This window comes from Trametes versicolor (genome assembly GCF_000271585.1).
Source record: "Trametes versicolor FP-101664 SS1 unplaced genomic scaffold TRAVEscaffold_11, whole genome shotgun sequence".
In the NCBI taxonomy this organism is placed as follows: domain Eukaryota; kingdom Fungi; phylum Basidiomycota; class Agaricomycetes; order Polyporales; family Polyporaceae; genus Trametes; species Trametes versicolor.
Genome location: NW_007360331.1, coordinates 1,543,601 through 1,561,531, shown reverse-complemented (window position 1 = coordinate 1,561,531; position 17,931 = coordinate 1,543,601). Strand labels below are relative to the sequence as shown.

Below are 17,931 nucleotides of genomic sequence, written 5' to 3'. Positions count from 1 at the left end.
AATGTCGGTGCGGAGGTCGTCAGATATGCATTGCAGTACACCGTCAGAGACGTCACAAGCGAGTGTGTGCATGACGTGCCAGAGAGCCTTTGCATCGACTGTGGTCCGAACGAATTGGGCCCTGTCTGCAGCGAAGAGTTTGAGCAGAACGCGAGTCAGCTCTGCCAGAACGTCCCCTGTGTAGGCGCGAACGGTCTCCAGGTCGTTGGCGGGGAGGGATGGTGTCAAGGCGTGATGGGCGCACACCAGGAAGTTGTCGACACTTTGCAGGTACCTCTCATGAGCGTCCTTTGTGTCGTTCGAACGCGCCTCCGCAAGGTGCGACTGCGAGAGGCGAACTTCGCGGTATGCACCGGTGACGCCTTGTCAGGATATGGCATCAGTATATGCGTTCCAGGACGAAGGATGTGATCTCACCTGGCAGCAAGACACTCGTTAGGGGTTTCTCGTGTCTCATGGCGCTGCCAATCAGGTATCTTCTCTCGTTTTCAATCCTTTTTTGGTCAATGAACTCCAGCGCAAAGGAAGGTCCCTCGGTCTCGAGGAGGTCGGAGATAGCATTGCAAGCCGACACTGCCCATTCTGCGTCGGCCGCCTGCAGATTGGACGACGACGATCCCCATTTGAAGTAGACATCTAGGGCAGCCGATTCGTCGTCCGACAGACGCAGACGAGGCTGCCAAAGTATGCATAAGATGATTTGAATCCATAGCAGCTGCTGTTGATTGCCCCTCCCGAGAGGACCGTCCTCCGAGTCCGCCGCAGGGCCGAAGTGCTCTCGGGCCGATTTGTGGAGCTGTTTGAAGTAGTCGACGACGTTGTCATCCCGGAAGTCCATGAGGCACACGGAGGCGGCAGAGAGGGCGTCCGGGGATAAAGTAGTGCTGTACGCCTCAACGAGGGTTTGTTTGTCCAGGTCGTTTGTGGACTCGTCGATGGTTGACCGCTCCCGCCCCTGCCATGTTTGCTTGCGCTCTTTCCACATCTCCGGTCTCTTGACAGCGTGCCCTAGGCGACAAAACATGGATCGTATACTAGGGATAGCAACCCGCAACAAGAACCATGTCACATAGCGATGCGGTCGAGGGTCGGAGGAGGAGAGGCTGTGATAAGAGGCCAGCCGAGTGGTATCAAGGAACTCAGAAATAGCGTGGCACCATGTCGAGATGTAGGAGCATGTCCAGTATAAGACGCGCTTTGGTTGCCAGGAGGCGTTGACTGTGCGGATCTGGGGAGTGAGATAGGAACACTTGGGATTGACGAGAGGGAGAAGCGTAGTGACAACCGTGAAGACGGCAAGAAGGCCGACTAGAGTCGATGTGATGGCCGCAACAGTGTCGTGGAGCGTCCAGAGGAGGATGAGCATTCCGGAGAGGAAGAGTGCCAGGGCGAGTTGAAGGAGGATGGGGATGGCACCGATAATGTCCTCGACGCGCCACGTTCGAAGGTTGTTTAGGCGATACTGGCGTACCCGCGCAACTGGACGGGAGGTCCCTGAGACGCCGCTGCTATATTCGTTGAGCCACTGCTTGACCATGATGCCTACCGACGCGGAGGACAAGCTGAGGATGAGGCCGGAGAACCACAGCGCGTTGAGCCAGACAGCCCAGCGCGGGACAGGGGGCGCGGTATTTGCGTTTGCGCGGGTAGCACTCGAAGGCTGCGTCGAGTTGACGAATGGAGGGTGAATGGAGAAGCTCGCGAGCTGCGAGGAGATCTGTTGCAGCACAGCGATAGAGGGGTCGGGCGCGGCGGGCTGGAGGAGGAGGTACGATTGCACGTTGAACGTGGTGAGGACGGCCGAAAAGAGACCCGCCTAGGGGAGTGCTCCTTGCTTAATAATGTCGATTCATGCGAGGCAATCTTACGACGACGTACGAATACGAGGTAGGTGTCAATCTCCTCCTTCCATCGCTTTATCATCTCGTCGCTATAGGTCTGAACCATCCCCGCAGCATCCGACCACGCCCTTGTCTTTTCCTCTTGTGTGTATAATTTTTCTCTCTTAAAATCAACATCCTAGATGACTGTTAGGGGAGTACAAATGAACAGTGTGGAGCACGTACACCGAAGGAAACTCCCGGAGGAATCTCTGGGCGGGTGTGTCCCGTACTTTCCACTTCAGGTGCATCTTTCTACAGAGATGCACTGGTCAGATACCGCCAGAGCGAGCAAGAGACAAGGTACTGACGGTCTCGCCTCGTTCTGCTCGTGCGGGGAGCTCTCCTTCGGAAGTCACGGAGTCGTGCGCTGGGGGCGGCTGAGACGGTTCTTCGACTGAGAGTGGGTCCGATCCGTGGTGCTCAGACATTGAGATGCAGTAGGTGTGGCGACGAGGGATGCGGGGGGAAAGCTACGAGGGATAGGCTGACAGACACTGGCATATAGGGCGAGACGCAGAGCGTTGGAGGGGGCTTTTCTCCTCGTGTCCTCGGCTTCCATGCCAGACGTCACGTAGGGTTCAGTCCATCCGCAGTTCTCTTGCCGCCCGGTCTACTTGCCTAGCCCGCATACAAATGTCGAAATATATCGGCACGACACCGTCTGCGATGCAACATACAGATATAATCCACTGGAAGGAGAACGTAACCACCCACGTTCCGGTGTGTATTTATCGACGTCCCGGGTTCTCTTCCGTGGCGGAACATCGTTTCCTGGTCACCTCTACACGCTTTGATCAAGCCGCATACGCGTATAATCCCAAAAAAAAACGAAGTGCGCAGTACCCAACGGCGTGTAACACGCAAGCGGCTTACCGACGAGGTCCTCCCGTCCTGAACTTTCGAATACGAGGTAGGTAATATTTAACGGGGGCAAACCATATGCCATATGTCTTATCACATGGCGGTTATCCTGCCATACAAACAATGAAAGAATCATAGTAAACGCGCAGTCCACCATGAGGTGGCCGCATGCATATGGCGTTTTGTGGTGCTGTCAGGCCTGGCTCGCCGACGAGAACGCCTTCGGGAATGGTCGGCCCCTGCACATCTCGAGGCGGTGAAATCCTCACACTGAGCCACTGCCAATAGAGACTCGTACTGCATGCAAAACTCTAGATACGCACGGACGCCGCGGATAAGAGTGGAGATTGGGGGAGCAATCCTGTGTGCAGTGTGTACCTGAGAGGGGACACGCTGATGCAGTCGTACGCTAGCTCGAACTTTGGAAGTGCCTGCGCACGCGGCGCGCCGGGCATGCCTAGCAGCACGGTGGTTCTGCACACCTGCGGGAAGGCTCTAGTGGGATACAGCGGATAGCCCGAGTGAGCGTAGCGCTGTCAGCGGGACGAGTGTACGTTGGAAAAACCGCAGGCGCGTGATGAGTTTTGTCAAAACGACGGGGTAGGCTGAACACGTACCAGTAGCTCGGTTTCTCGCTTCCACTTGAAAGTCCGGAGACTGATTATTCGAAAGGAAATGATATACACTCACATATTGCGCGTAATCAATGCGCGGACCACCAGACGTTCTCCAACGGGGCTCTTGCGAGACATTTTGCGCAACCTTCAGGTCAAGGTCCAGTCAGAACTGAAGCTAGAGCAGATAATGAGACAGCGGTCCGCGAGTGACTACTTCAGATTTTCTGTACCGTGTAAATGGACGCCGTATATGCGCCGAGCTTCCAGAGGGCGGGGGCGCAGAGTGAACCGAGACTGGTGTGGTTCCGCTCCACAAGCTGCGATCTCGAGTTTCATATCCTGCTCGATTGTTGCGCCATAAGAAAGGGAGACGTGCTGCGTGAGCCCATTCCAGCGCGAACCCCGTGCTCCATGACTTTGAGATAGCAACACAGGCGGTAGAGAGTATTTTCACCCTTGCATGGGGCGCAAATATACCACACGGCCCTATAATGAGACAGGGTGAGCGCTGAGCGGAGCAGTCATGGAGAGCAAGGGCTTACCGCAGGCCAGATGTAAAGGGAGGATAGCGCGTCGATGTCGACCTCATTCATCGACATTTCTGGATGTTGTACGCGACCTTCGTGGTAGGGACCGCCAGACATAACAGCGGCGACTCGCACTCATAGGCATTTTGATGGAGTTCACCAAAGTGCTCACTGATATCGACGCAGATGCTGCAGAACGGAATATGAAGATAAGCGCGAGAATGATTAAAAGGGGATTCACAGTTGCGGGGACTCGCTCAAGCCCAAAAAAATCCCCCGTGCCTCTCCTTTCACCGTCCAGGAGTTCAGCGACCTCGTTTGCTCCGCATTCAGCCTCGAGGATGCAGACCTCTCTCCGCCGTCTCGCCGGCCTCCAGTGTGCGGGTCTGTATGGTAAGACATCAAGAGCAATAAAGCGCACTCGATGGGCTAGACCGCGCGTCGTCGCGGGCGCGACCAAGACATGAAACGCGGGGTCGCCGGACCAGTCTAACACAAACGGAACGATTTAACTAGCCGTCGTTCGAGTGTAGTAGCCACTCACGGAACTCGACTGGATCTCGTTTTTCACTTCGTTGTCGTTGATGAGGTGTTCTCGGTTCATGGACCAGTACAATGCGCACCCTTATGACAGGTTTTCGCTGATCTACGCAGGTAATGAGCACGCGCACTTGTGTTTGACGTGAATTATCGTCGACCTCGTTGTCCTGCTTGCGTGGTGAGCCCCGGGAGTAGTCACCGCGCTGGGACCTTGCGAGTAGTCGTTGCTGTGTGCGACCTCTGTCTCGGCAGCTGCAGATCAGGCAGCACCGAGCCTCTGTTCCGCATATCAAAGATATCCTAGATAATCGGAACGCGGAGAGTGTTCAGTCAGGGTACGACAAGTGAAAAATACCAGTACTCACCGCATAACGTATCGAAGAGTCTGCGCGGGATTGGCAAACCTTCTGCTGCTGGTGCAGAACGCGGGCGTTCTGGGGCGTGTAGATCGGGAACATGGCGAGGTCGCCATTTGAGCCGCTTGAGATGTGTGTTGACATGAGATTATCGACGCTCAATCTCCCGGCCGATGTCGCAATACGGAGTATCGCGAAACGTAAGCCGGCCCACTCATCAACGTCTGGCAGCGATGGGTCGCCTTCCGCGTACCCGCTTTGCTCCAGGCTGCAGGATGAACTAGACCAACAAGGCATGTCATGCTGGGACTGAGTGGATCTCACCTGTTCAAGCCATCGTGCACCCTCTACCAGAGTTTCCGCCATCATCGCCGATAGCGGGCGCCCGGACTCCTACGAACATCTCAATATCTGAGATGCTTGCGGGAGCAGAGTACATACTTACTCGCTCACCGAGTGCGTGCAAATCGCACTACTTGAGAGTCCTGCCGAGCGATAGACGGTGCGATGGTTGAGGCGCTGAAGACGGCTGCAGAGCATTCGACCATAAATGGACGGACGTTGTGTTCGCGTACGTCCACAACACAATCAAAGTATTCACGGTCAAAAGCGACGATGGCGCGGGTAGCGGGTTGATGTCCGCGGATGGGATCACGGGATGCGAAGAACGAGAACGAGGTGGCGGAGAGAAGCATGAGCGTTGAATGAGACACCCAGCCAAGGAGAAGGTCGTGTTGAGCGGAAAGGGATACATCCTACTCTGCGAGGGGCGATGCGCGGACAGGACTGAGATATGACAGCAGACCGTGAAGTAAGTGGTAACTCACAGGATGACGAAGGTCGACCAGGGGCGTTCTGAGCGACGCGGTCGCATATATGCGCACATTTCTGAGTGATATTCAAAGGATTCAACTGGAGTAGGACACAACGAACAGAAAAGGCTGATACCAATACTCAATGGCAAGTTTGATCGCGCTCTTCGATAGGTACAATCTTAACAGCGGCGTCATCCACGGTGCCAACGGGTATGCCGACTCAGAGCGCGCGCAGCAGTGTATACGGAGTGTCTCACTTCTCGGGGAGTGATGAGAAGAGATCGTACGTGTAAAAACCAGATGGAGCGTCGCCAGTTCGAAGGACAGTCACCACCGACGTAGAATGCGGGATAGCACGAGGAGAAGCTTGATGCGGGAAGTTGCGAGGTCTCCAGTCTTGCACGTGGGCGTGAAGCTCTAAGGAAGTCCCGGAGCTAACAACGAGTATGCGTCGCCATAGTATATAGAAAGCTAGAGCAGTGGAAGAGGGGTAGACCGTTTGCAAGACGTGGCAGGAGAGTCGCGGTCAGAGCGGAGCCCTGTCGTATCCGTGTGCACGTAATCAAGACAAGCACATTGAGTGAGCTATAGTGAGACGTCGAGGAGCGGGAAGATCGAGTCGCGCTCAAAGCGAGGACGACGGCGCTTGCTGGGCCGGTGCGGGAGAAGCGCGCCCACGTGACCGCGCTTCTCTCGCCGCCCTATGCCCGCCTGCGCGTCATCGTCGCTCTTCGCTCCCGCCGCGTCTCCCGCCGCTCGTCCTCGCCGCTACACTGCACAGCAAGCCATCGACACTCTTGTGAGCCTCACCTCACGCTAGCTCTGGCCTCACTTTCTGGGGTCGCCTCGTTGCTGACTTGCACTACAACACCGACGACTAGCATGGCATTCCCACCAGCGCTCTTGCTCTTCTCTCGGCGCATACTCGGTCCACTTCGTACAACGACACGCATCCTCACGTCCTGCGTAGACTCTTAACAGAACAGAAGCGACTAGGGACATATGGTTTCCGCAGGGCAACGGACTCATCCGGTACGTTCTCATTTTGTCCTTTCTTCCTGCCCTGCATATTCTCTTGTGACGTCAGTTTCTTACGGCTTCCTTCGCTGATTTATACCTCGCCGCTGCTGCTGCTGGTTGGCCTTGTCTTTCTATTTCGTCCCCACCCCACCTCAATCTTGTGCTGTTGCGAAATATGCTCTACCTCCATATTGTTCTGTTAGCATCTGCCCTCGTTGAGCATACAGTCGTACTCGGCCTCTGAAGACCGCTACCAGGCTCCACATACTCCCCGTGTTCTCGCATCAAGCTATGACTGCCTACATGTAGCTTTCATACCATGAAGCGCGTATCTAAGGTGGACTTGAGTCCTGGAGGTACGTGTCAGTCTATGCGAGCGTGATACGTCGATCTTAGAGCTTAGCTCATGCACGATACCATGCTAGTTTCGTGAAGGCTCTCAAGCGGGACCTCACCGTGGCTGTCGTTGAGCGCCCCATGGAACCCCGATCTGGACTCCTCGCGACACCATTGACCCTCCAGTCCACAGTTACATTGCGGCACCGGCATTGGCAATGGTCGCCCGCCTCCGGCTTTACATCCGGACGCGAGTTCGCGCGACGTCTCAACTCCCTGGCCGTCTCAAGTGCGCCATCCGGTACCACCTCATGAACTCATCCGCACATCGTTCCGCCGGTATCTGGTGAGCGATGTCCCACCCTGCTAGCTATATCGGCTCTGCTTCTGCACTCGGTACATCATGGACGTCCCCTCAATGCTCTCGCTAGTTTCCGTCCCGTCTGATTTACGCTCCGGTACTTACGGACCTACGGAGAATACAGGCGCTGCGACACGACGTAACTCGACGGCACCCGCGGTCGTGATATCCATCGCCAGGATGCTCCTGCGAGGGCCTCCATGACGGCCTGGAGGGTTCGGTGGCAGATCAAAACGGGTAAGTCGATCTCTCAGAAAACATCTGGTGGCTAATACGTCTTGTGCGACAGAAGAATCCTAGGCACGCATGCAAGACGTAGCCAACAAAATCGCGATCCGTGGGACCGCTTGCACCCGCGAGCTGCTCCTGAACGCCGCGAGCACCTGGGCTACGGGACCAGTCACCCGATTCACGACACGTCGGTCGGGATGATTGTTGTAATGGCATCTATGAACGGTACGTCCTGTGAAGCTACTACAAACTCGCCGCTGATTGGCCGGCTGCCTGTCAGAGGTCTCCACCGCCGTTTCACGAATCACAGTCACCGACGCAGTGGAGCTTCTCAGACGCCCTGTATTCGCATGCGGGCTCGGCAATAGTGACGTTTTGTTCAGGTCTACCCCGCTGGCGGTCACTCTCGATCTGACGCTGATGGGGACGTCTTCCAGCTCTACCGGCATGGCTCTTCTCTCATCGGCGGGTCCGCCTCTTGCGCATTGCCCTAGCTCTGCACTCGCGTTCCTGGCAATGCCTCTCCATACAGGTTCGATATACTCGCGATCTCCTCCGGGCCTCTCTCTTGACATACGGACGACTCAGAGTCGTCGATCGAGCTCACTTCCGAGCCGAAGAGGTCACCATCCAGTGGAGCACGAGCGGCGAAACATCCGTCGAGGAGCGAGTGTGCCGGCGTGCGCGACCCCAAGTGGTTGATCAACCACGCGGAGGCGTTCATCGATGCAGGCGGCCATGTACGTCCCCCCAGCCGTTCCCTCCCATTCGTCGAATATTGACTGACGCGCACACGGATGATTAAAACCGAGAGCGAGGGCATCCCCTACCGAGAACCTGACAACGCGGACGCCGTACCCGTCAAACCCACACCTCGCAGGAGTGGTCGGCATGTCCACATCGTCATCGTGAGCAGTCCTCTCTGTCTGGCCCCGGATATGTTAACCAGCGGTGCATGTCAGGCTTCAGCTATTACGTATGCTGCATTACAAGTTCCCGCAGATTGTGCGACCTCTTCTGTGTCTCTGCATTCAACGACACCAGAACCAGAATGCGGGTACGTGCCGTCTTCTAAATATGTACGACTAATCATTTGTCAGGATTCCGCCTTCGTACTTCCACTCTCTTTTCATTGGAAAGGTTGCGTCGGCTACTGGAAGCACCCGGGAGCGCAAACCAGGACCGATCACGGTGTCTCGCGCTGGCGCTCACGGCGCCGATGCGCGTCTCGGCTTCCTGCATGACCCCGGGAAAGCATATTTCAGGTACACGCATTGAAGACGATCTCGTATACGGCACGCCCTTACCACGCTGCGTTCCCCCATGAAGCATGCGCGAAGGGTGCTCCACAATGTCCTGCGGCACACCACCAACCATTTGTGACCTTCCTGACGGACCACTGCGAGCATACCTACGTCCGACAACGCGCCTTCGCCGTGTTTCGAGGGAGCAAACACCTGACATGACGTGTGTAGAGCAGCCACCGTATCACCAGACACCATATGTATTCGGACTATATGCTCTCGGCACCGACTATACATGCCCCAGGATGCTCGCTGGGGCATGTACTCTTGGCTGACAGTCAATTCGTGTACCATAGAATTCGTATATACCTCGCCCGTATGTCATAGTTACATTCCTCACGTTTCACTCCTTCGAGCACCTGGTCGCTCGCACGCCCTGCGAAATCGATATCTCAACTCATACACACGAAGTGCACGGTGACGCGTATTGAATATATCCTGAGACAAGCATCTCGCTCCCGACAGGGGAAATGAGGCGTTGCAGCCTGCGCGCACCACATGCAGACACGAACACGGTCCACGGCTCACTACGGTACTTGCTATCTCAATCACCGTACGCTCCCATGTGCGTGCGGCCTCGTTAATTCGGTCGGCGAGATGCATTGATGACTCTCAGCTTCTTGAGCCACGGGCCCACGGGACGTCATCCGCATTCGTCCTCGCAGCAGGAGAACCTAAACGTTTAGACAGTGTCGGGGTAGCGTCTGAGTCGTCGTCGTTGGAGGAGGAGTCTGCTTCCCCCAGGCGCTTTGAACGCTGTCCGAGTCTGTCGCACAGGCTTAGTATGAGTGTTGAGGAAGGACGAGGGGACGGTGTTGTTTCAAAGGCTCCCAGAGTGGGCACGAATCCGTCGGTTCTGATGTTCATACATGAGAATTGCGGAAGCAGACCCCCATCTCTGTAAGCTAGGGCGATGTCGGTACTTGACGGTGCCCCGTTATCGTCGCGCATGGGACATGGCAACACGTCGGGGGCCTACATACCATTGTTCCTCGTCGTAATCGTCCCAATGCGAGAGCAGGGGCGAGGGGACGCGGGCAGGCATCAAAGCTAGCGGGGAACACGGATGTTAGCTCGCAACAGGAACTACCATACGGAAGGGTAGCGACGTACGTGAAGGCACACCCAAAGTGCACGTTGAAAGCCTACATAACCGCGTATATGCGCCGTGCTTGAGGCGTCGTCGGCGCATGTATGCTGTGGAGTGTGCATCAGAGGTCATAGCAGACCCTGTGCGGCCTGCCCTTGCGCAGAAACGGAAGAGGGACATACAGTGAGACACTGCGGTAATGAGCCTTTGCTTGCATCGTAGGCCCGGCGAAGGAGGACACTGCTGTGATTTCTAGGGAGAGCGACGTCAGCGCTGCAATGGGAATGATACGACGAACCGCGGAGAAAGTGTGTCCCTTGTCCTGTGGGGGCGCTACAGGCGGTTTCCGATAGGAGATCGATGTACATCTCGGACTACGCGTGCGTGTGCGCAAGAAGAGATGAGATGATATCTTGACGGACTCCTCAGACGTCCGCGAGGTGTGGAGATTGGGATTTGGAAGGCATAGGCTGGTGGGGTGCATGCGTAGAACTATCGATACTACTAAACGTTCAGCAGGAAGAATGCAGACAATGATGTGTGAACTTACCGATAGAGCCGACCAGAGGTGAGTACACTAGACGTTGGCACTGCAGCCGCGGAGGAATTCGCTGGGCTGTGGGTGCAGCTCGCCGAGCGTGTCTTGATATCGGTATGCGGAGGCTCATATCCCAGGCAGAGCATAGCACGCAAATCTGGGTCGGGCGGGGAGGAGCAGGAGGATCGATTCGCGGTCAGAGTGCAGGCGAACGACGGCGCTTGCAGCGCTCAGGCAGGAGAAGCGCGCTCACGTGACCGCGCTTCTCTCGCAGCCCTACGCCCGCCTGTACGTCATCGGTCGTTGCTCCCACCATGTCTCCCGCAGAGCGTAAAATCGTCCGTAAAGCTCCCCAACGTCTTCAACCATACCTAACGGTGTCCCCGGTTGCGCTTGCCAACCTCAAGCTAACCTTGGTCCCACTTTCCAAACTCTACGAGTTTCCCTCCGGGATTCACTCTTGCATGCCAGCTATCTCGAATGCTCTCTGTCTATCTTCGCCAGGTAGGTAACCGCTCCATGGAGTCCAGCCTATGCCGATGCAATACCTGACACTTTCCTTGACAAGCTCATGAGCGTTGACTTTACGGATGGTGACACTGCTTGGCAGCATACTTTCGGTATGTCGCGTTCTACAGCTTCGGTACAGTCGTTATTAAGCTAATATGAGCTGCACGTTTTGCGTCAAGATCCCTGTTGCTTCTCACTCAAATTTTGCATTTGTCGCCCTCGTTCCTGGACACGTCTCACTTGGATATTCCGTACATACCCCTCGAGCTCCTACTCGCTCCTCGTTCCCCCTGATTTCTACGGAAGAGGACTTGTACATTCTGGCTGAGATTATCGTGAGTTTTTGGCAATCATCGCAGAATCATCATCACAAAGTCCTCATCTGAGGCAGCCCGGTTGCACATCCACTTCAATACACGGCGTGTCACCGTGTAGTCCGCTAACCTCCTCTCGTACCGGACGTATACCGTACCGCCTCGGCGCTCAACTCTCTCGCGCATCTGCAGCCAAGTCGACGCAAGCAGCACTCCGGGCCAAAGTCAACGCCTGGACAGAGTAGTCGACACTTCCGCGCCTTCGGATACATCGGCTCTGGGAGTACGCGACTTGCTCGGTCTGACGGCGTGCTTACTTACGTGGAATCGCCAGGTTTATCAACACGAAGACCCCCCGACAAGCTTCAGGATATCCAGGGGCGTCTTCTATGCCTCTGCGTTCAACATCCCCGTGAGTGAGTCCATACGTGTTGCCTTATTGATACCCACGACTGATCACGCGTTGGGTATCCGCACTTTTCGTACTCCTTCCCAAGTAGAGGTTCCGTGTCGTACGCCGATAGCGCGTACACCTCTTTGAGTTCCGATGCCGAGCTCGTTGATATGCCCTACGCCCGCGTTTATGGTGCCACCGCCGCTCGTCTTCTGCACCATCCAAAGGCACGCAGTGCGGTTCTCTCAACAAGTGCGGCGTCCGTTTATTTGCCCCGGTGTTGCGGCTCGGGTTATGGGCATATGGGGTTTCCATGCTGTAACGAGCATCGCTGCTTCTGACAGGCTGCAGGCACGGTCGGCGGGAGCAAACTGGAATCCATGTCAGACCCGTGTTGTAATGTATGTAGAGTATACGCGCGGTGACATACGTATATTGGCCACGCGCGATTAGCACACTCGCTCTACAGTATCACCACTTTTTGAGTCACCAAAACCTCGTATCGTTGCGTGAGAGGTATGCGATGGAGATAGAAAGCGATTTGTAATGGAAGTAAATAGTACAACAAGAAATCCGGGACGTAGGTAGTAATATCGGGGATACGGTGTATTCGAGGTACAACATGCATCATCGAGAGGGCCGGAAACCGGAGCACACATCATGAGGCGGCAAAAGGGAGGTCGGAGAATTATGCATCGTGATGAAGAACTCGAAGTGCGTGCATAGGGGGGGGGTGGAAGAAGGACAGAATAGAGATAGGGGCTCAAGACTACGTAGCGAGACAAAGCGAGAGGCGTGAAGGCGAATGAAAGGAGGAGGATGAATGGATGAATGAGTGGGACACGGGCTGTGCGCAGGGGCGTATAGAGATCCGAAGGTCCGGGAGAGTCGTCGTGTATGCGACATTGGTGGCGGATCTTGAAAGTGCCATGAGCGCCCGGCACGGTGAAACGAATTGGGAGGGCGGCATCGGGGAATGGTGAGGAGCATTTGGAGGTGGCCAGTGGGAGCCGGTGTCAACCGCGCGCGCACTCGGAGGAGCTGGACGATGGTGTCTCTGAGGGTGGGAGATCTGCGAGCTATACTTTGATAACTGCATAATGGAAATCGAGCGGTAGAATCGACGTGGTAGTCTGCGGGGCAGGCGAACGGGGAGGGAATTCTGAATTGCGGACGTGTTGCGATGCGTACACCATCACCAACAGAGCATGCTTGTTGTCGCCGTGAGCAGCCAGGTGTGAGGGAGTGTCTGACGTCGATGGTTTGGCATTGAATTTAAGCTGAGCACAATGGGACAAGGGGGCCGTTTCCGAGGGATGAGGCAAGATAACTGTCAGATGGATCCGTTAGCACGTCCGGTAAGCACGAGATCGAGCATACATACGCGTGAGGGGAGCCTCGGAACACTCGATGCCTCTCAAGAAGCCCCGCCTGGATCGGCCGTGTGCTCCTTCTGCGAATCGTCCCCCGGATCCACGGCGGAGCTCGAGTGGGGGATTGCGGGGCTCGGCCCCGCCGTTGCCTCGGGCGCGGATACGCCACCATGTGATGGCTCGGGATATGTCCTGATTGAACAGGAAGCTTTGTAAGTGACCAGCATACATTGAGAAGCGCAACACGATGACTTACGTTGTCTCAGGCTTGTACTTTACGCGGAATATCCTCTCTTTCAATTCGCCAGCACACTTTTGAATAGATCCTGTCCAGCGTTCGTCGTCATAGTCACAGGCAGTCTCGAGTTTCTCTGCTAGGCGCAAGATGTGTGGAACGAGATCATCCGCAATGCACTCCTTTACCCGGGCATCATCGAGAGAGCGAAGTTTCCACATGACATTGTCTAGATGTGTCGACTCAATGGTGGCCCGCACCTTGTCCTGCGCGAAAAGCTCCAACAGAATGCGAGTCAGTTCAGCGAGAACGTCCCCCGTGTAGGCGCGAACGGGCTCCAGGTCGTCTCTGGGGAGGGATGATTTCAAGGCGTAATTGGCGCACACCAGGAAGCGGTCGACACTTCGCAGGTACCTCGTATGAGCGTCCTTCGTGTCGTTCGAACGCGCCTCCGCAAGGTGCGACTGCGAGAGGCGGACTTGGCGGTACGCACCGGTGACGCCTTGTCAGGATATGGCATCAGTATATGCAGTGTTCCAGGACGAAGGATGATCTCACCTGGCAGCAAGACACTCGTTAGGGGTTTCTCGCGTCTCATAGCGCTGTCAATCAGGTATCTTCTCTCGTTTTCAATCCGTCCTTGGTCAATGAACTTCAGCGCAGAGGAAGGACCCTCGGTCTCGAGGAGGTCGGAAATAGCATTGCAAGTAGACACTGCCCATTCTGCGTCGGCCGCCTGCGGACTGGACGACCACGATCCATAACCGAAGTAGGCACCTAGGGCAGCCGCTTCGTCGTCAGACAGACGTAGATCATTCTCCAAAAGTACGCATAGGATGATCTGAAGCCATAGCAGCTGCTGTTGATTGCCGTTCCCAAGAGGACCGTCCTCCGAGTCCGCTGCAGGGCCGAAGTGCTCTCGGGCCGATTTGTGCAGCTGTTGGAAGTAGTCAACGACGTCGACAATATAGAAGTCCATGAGACACACGGAGGCGGCAGAGAGGGCGTCCGGGGATAGAGTGGTGCTGTACGCCTCAACGAGGGTTTGTTTGTCCAGGTCCTTTGTGGACTCGTCGATGGTTGACCGCTCCCGCCCCTGCCATGTTTGCTTGCGCTCTTTCCACATCTCCGGTCTCTTGACAGCGTGCTCTAGGCGACAAAACACGGATCGTATACTAGGGATAGCAACCCGCAACAAGAGCCATGTCACATAGCGATGCGGTCGAGGGTCGGAGGAGGAGAGGCTGTGATAGGAGGCCAGCCGAGTGGTATCAAGGAACTCAGAAATAGCGTGGCACCATGTCGAGATGGAGGAGCATGTCCAGTATAAGACGCGCTTTGGTTGCCAGGCGGCGTTTACTGCGCGGATCTGGGGGGTGAGGTAGGAGCACTCGTGGTTGATGAGAGGGAGAAGTGTGGTGACAACGGTGAATGTGGCGAGAAGGCTGACAAGAGTCGATGCGATGGCCGCGACGGTATTGTGGAGCGTCCAGAGCAGGATGAGCATTCCGGAGAGGAAGAGTGCCAGAGCGAGCTGCAGGAGGATAGGAATGGCACCGATAATATCCTCGATGCGCCACGTTCGGAGGTTGTTTAGGCGATACTGGCGTACCCGCGCAACAGGGCGGGAGGTACCTGAGGCGCCGCTGCTGTATTCGTTGAGCCACTGCTTGACCATGATGCCCACGGACGCGGAGGACAAGCTAAGGATGAGGCCGGAGAACCACAGCGCGTTGAGCCAAACGGCCCAGCGCGGGGCTGGAGGAGGGGTGTTTGCATTCGCGCGGGTAGCACTCGAAGGCTGCGCCGAGTTCACGAATGGTGGGTGGATTGAGAAGCTCGCGAGCTGCGAGGAGATCTGTTGCAGCACAGCGATGGAGGGATCGGGGGCAGCGGGCTGGAGGAGGAGGTACGATTGCACGTTGAACGTGGTGAGGACTGCTGAGAAAATACCCGCCTGGGAGAGTGTTCGTGGCTTAACAATGTCGATTCATGTGAGGCGATGTTATGATGACGTACGAAGACGAGGTAGGTGTCAATCTCCTCTTTCCATCTCTTAATCATCTCGTCGCTATATGTCTGAACCATCCCCGCAGCACCTGACCACGCCTTCGTCTTTTCATATTGTGTGTATACCTCGTCTCTCTTATTATACACATCCTAGACGGTTGTTAGGAGAGTGAAAATAAACAGTCTGGAGCACGTACATAATAATAAACTTCAGGAGGAATCTCCGGGCGCGTCTTCCCCGTCCTTTTCACTTCAGGTGCCTCCGTCTACACGGATCGACTCGTAAGATACTGACAGAGCGAAAAGGAACGAAGGTACTGACGGTCTCGCGTCGTTCTGCTCCCGCGGGGAGCTCTCCTTCGGAAGTCACGGGGTCGTCTGCCGGGGGCGGCTGAGACGGTTCTTCGACTGAAAGTGGGTCCGATGCGTGGTGCTCAGACATTGAGATGCAGTACGTGTAGCAGCGAGAGATGTGGGGGGAAAGCGAAGAGGGATAGGCTGACAGACACTGGCATATAGAGCGAGACGCAGAGCGCTGGAGGGGGCTCTTCTCCTCGTGTCCTCGGCTTCCATGCCAGAGGTCAAGTAGGGTTCAGTCCATCCGCAGCCATTTTGCCGCCTTGTCCACCGTTAGCCCGCATGCAAGCACTGTAGTATATTGGCACAACACCAGTGTCTAGGATGTAACACATATAACATACAAACATAATCGACTAAAAGGGGAACGTAAGCACCGACGTACCGTCGTGTATTTCTCAACGTCCCGCGATTTCTTGCATGGAGGAACATCGTTTCCTTATGCCATCCACATGCTTCCTTCAGTCCGCATACGTGCGTAATTCCAACGAGGACGCGAGGCGCGGTACTCACAGGTGTGTAACATGGAAGCCGCACTGAGCATACCGACGAGGTCATCCCGTCCTGAACTTTCGAATATGAGACAGGGAGTACTTGATGCGGGCACACCGTTTGACATATGTCTACTCACATGGTGATTAGCCTGTCACACAAACAATGGAGGAAGCATCGTAAACCCACGGTCCACCACGAGGTGGCCGCATGCATACTGCGCTTTGTGGTGCTGTGCAAGGTTGGACGCGATGACAAAAACACTGTCCTGCAGCGCTGTGGCCTGCGTGTTTCCGCGTTGGGGAAGTCTCCGAGCCGCTGTCAAAGAGAATTGGGGCCCATGCATGACTCCGTATGCGTGCCGGTACCGCCGATGAGGATGGGGTCAGGGAGAGCGATATTGAAAGGATGCGCTGGTGCAGTGGTACGCTGGCTCGGACTTTTGTAGTGCGACACGCAGTGTGCGCAGCAGCGCGGTTGTTCTGCACGCCTTCCCGGAAGGCTCCTGTGAAATACAGCAGATATCTGGGGTCAGCGTGGAGCTGTCAGTGGGACAAGTGTGCGATGGAAAAGCGCAGGGGCATGATGAGTTTCAAACATAGAAGGACGGGGTAGGGTTGAACGCATACCAGCTGCTCGGTGTCTCGCTTGCACTCGAGAGTCCGGAGACTGCTTGCATTCAGAATGCTCACCGAACGGGAGAAGCACATAGCTGTCACAGTGCGACCGGTAAGTCACGAGGAAATTTGACAGAAGACAATGTACACTCACTTATCGCGCATAATAAATGCGCGGTTCGCGAGCCGTTCCACAACGGGGCTCCTACGCGAAGTCTTGCGCGACCTTCATCTCAAAACGCCAGTCAGAACTAAAGCTGTTGCAGACGATGAGACAACGATCCGGGAGTGACTGCCGCGGATGTTCCGTACCGCTCAGACCGACGCCGTATATACGCCGGGCTTCCAGAGAGCCGGGGCGCAGTGTAGTTTCAGCGTGATTCCAGCATTCTACGACTTTGAGAAAGCCCACCTGCTGTAGAGAACATTTTCAGCCTTGCATAGGGTGCAAATATACCACACGGCCTGTAATGACACAGAGTGAGTGAGAGGGGCAGTCATAGCTACAGGGGCGTACCGCAGACCTGAAGTATGCGGAACAGAGCGCGACCATGTCGACCTCAGTTGCTGACAGATCTGGATGGTATACACGACCTTCGTGGTAGGGATAGCCTTGGAAAACAGCGGCGGCTCGTACTCATGGGCGCGTCGATGGATTTTGCGCAAGTTTTCACTGATATCCACGCAGACGATGCCGAACGGGATCTGAAAAGAGGCGTGAGACTGACTCGCAGGGGATCCACCGTTGCGGGTACTCACTGGCACCCTCGAGCTGGAGTATACCGTCCGTATCGTGGAATCTCGAGCAAGATAGAGCGCACTTGACGGGATATACACGACCCGGAGAGTAGATCAAACGGCAGCACGTCGTCGCGGTCGCTACCAAGGCGAGGAGCGCGAGGCCGCCGGGATAGTATAACACACGTGGAATAATCAAGATAGCCGTCGTCCGAGTGCAGCCGCTCGCGGAGCTCGACGCGGTCTCGCCGTCCACTTCATTGCCGCTGTTGAGATGTTCTCGGTTCAAGGACTGTTACGACGCGCTATTTTGTCAAAGGATATCGCTGCTTTGTGTAGGCAATGAGCACGGGTCCCTCTGTGAGGCGAGAACTAGTGCAGACCTCGCTGTCTCGCTTGCGTGGTGAGTCCC

The 17,931-nt window shown here is 55.7% G+C and overlaps 3 protein-coding genes across 3 annotated transcripts; 1 reads left to right on the top strand and 2 right to left on the bottom strand.

The window, feature by feature from the left end:
* Window positions 1-1,405: 1,405 nt before the first annotated feature.
* On the bottom strand, window positions 1,406-1,971 carry TRAVEDRAFT_92048 (uncharacterized protein; the record flags this gene model as incomplete). Its single annotated transcript, XM_008044938.1, has 2 exons — window positions 1,406-1,816; window positions 1,879-1,971. Coding segments are annotated over 2 exons (504 nt in total), but the record flags the coding sequence as incomplete, so codon positions are not given.
* A 5,785-nt stretch (window positions 1,972-7,756) lies between these two features.
* TRAVEDRAFT_51992 (uncharacterized protein) lies at window positions 7,757-8,825 on the top strand (the record flags this gene model as incomplete). Its single annotated transcript, XM_008044607.1, has 6 exons — window positions 7,757-7,772; window positions 7,828-8,079; window positions 8,136-8,287; window positions 8,360-8,455; window positions 8,510-8,604; window positions 8,648-8,825. The coding sequence occupies 6 exons, from the start codon at window positions 7,757-7,759 to the stop codon at window positions 8,823-8,825; spliced, it is 789 nt and encodes a 262-aa protein (XP_008042798.1).
* Window positions 8,826-14,851: 6,026 nt separating this feature from the next.
* Window positions 14,852-15,417, bottom strand: TRAVEDRAFT_95151 (uncharacterized protein; the record flags this gene model as incomplete). The annotated part of the gene is made up of 2 exons (XM_008044937.1): window positions 14,852-15,262; window positions 15,325-15,417. Coding segments are annotated over 2 exons (504 nt in total), but the record flags the coding sequence as incomplete, so codon positions are not given.
* Window positions 15,418-17,931: the final 2,514 nt, after the last annotated feature.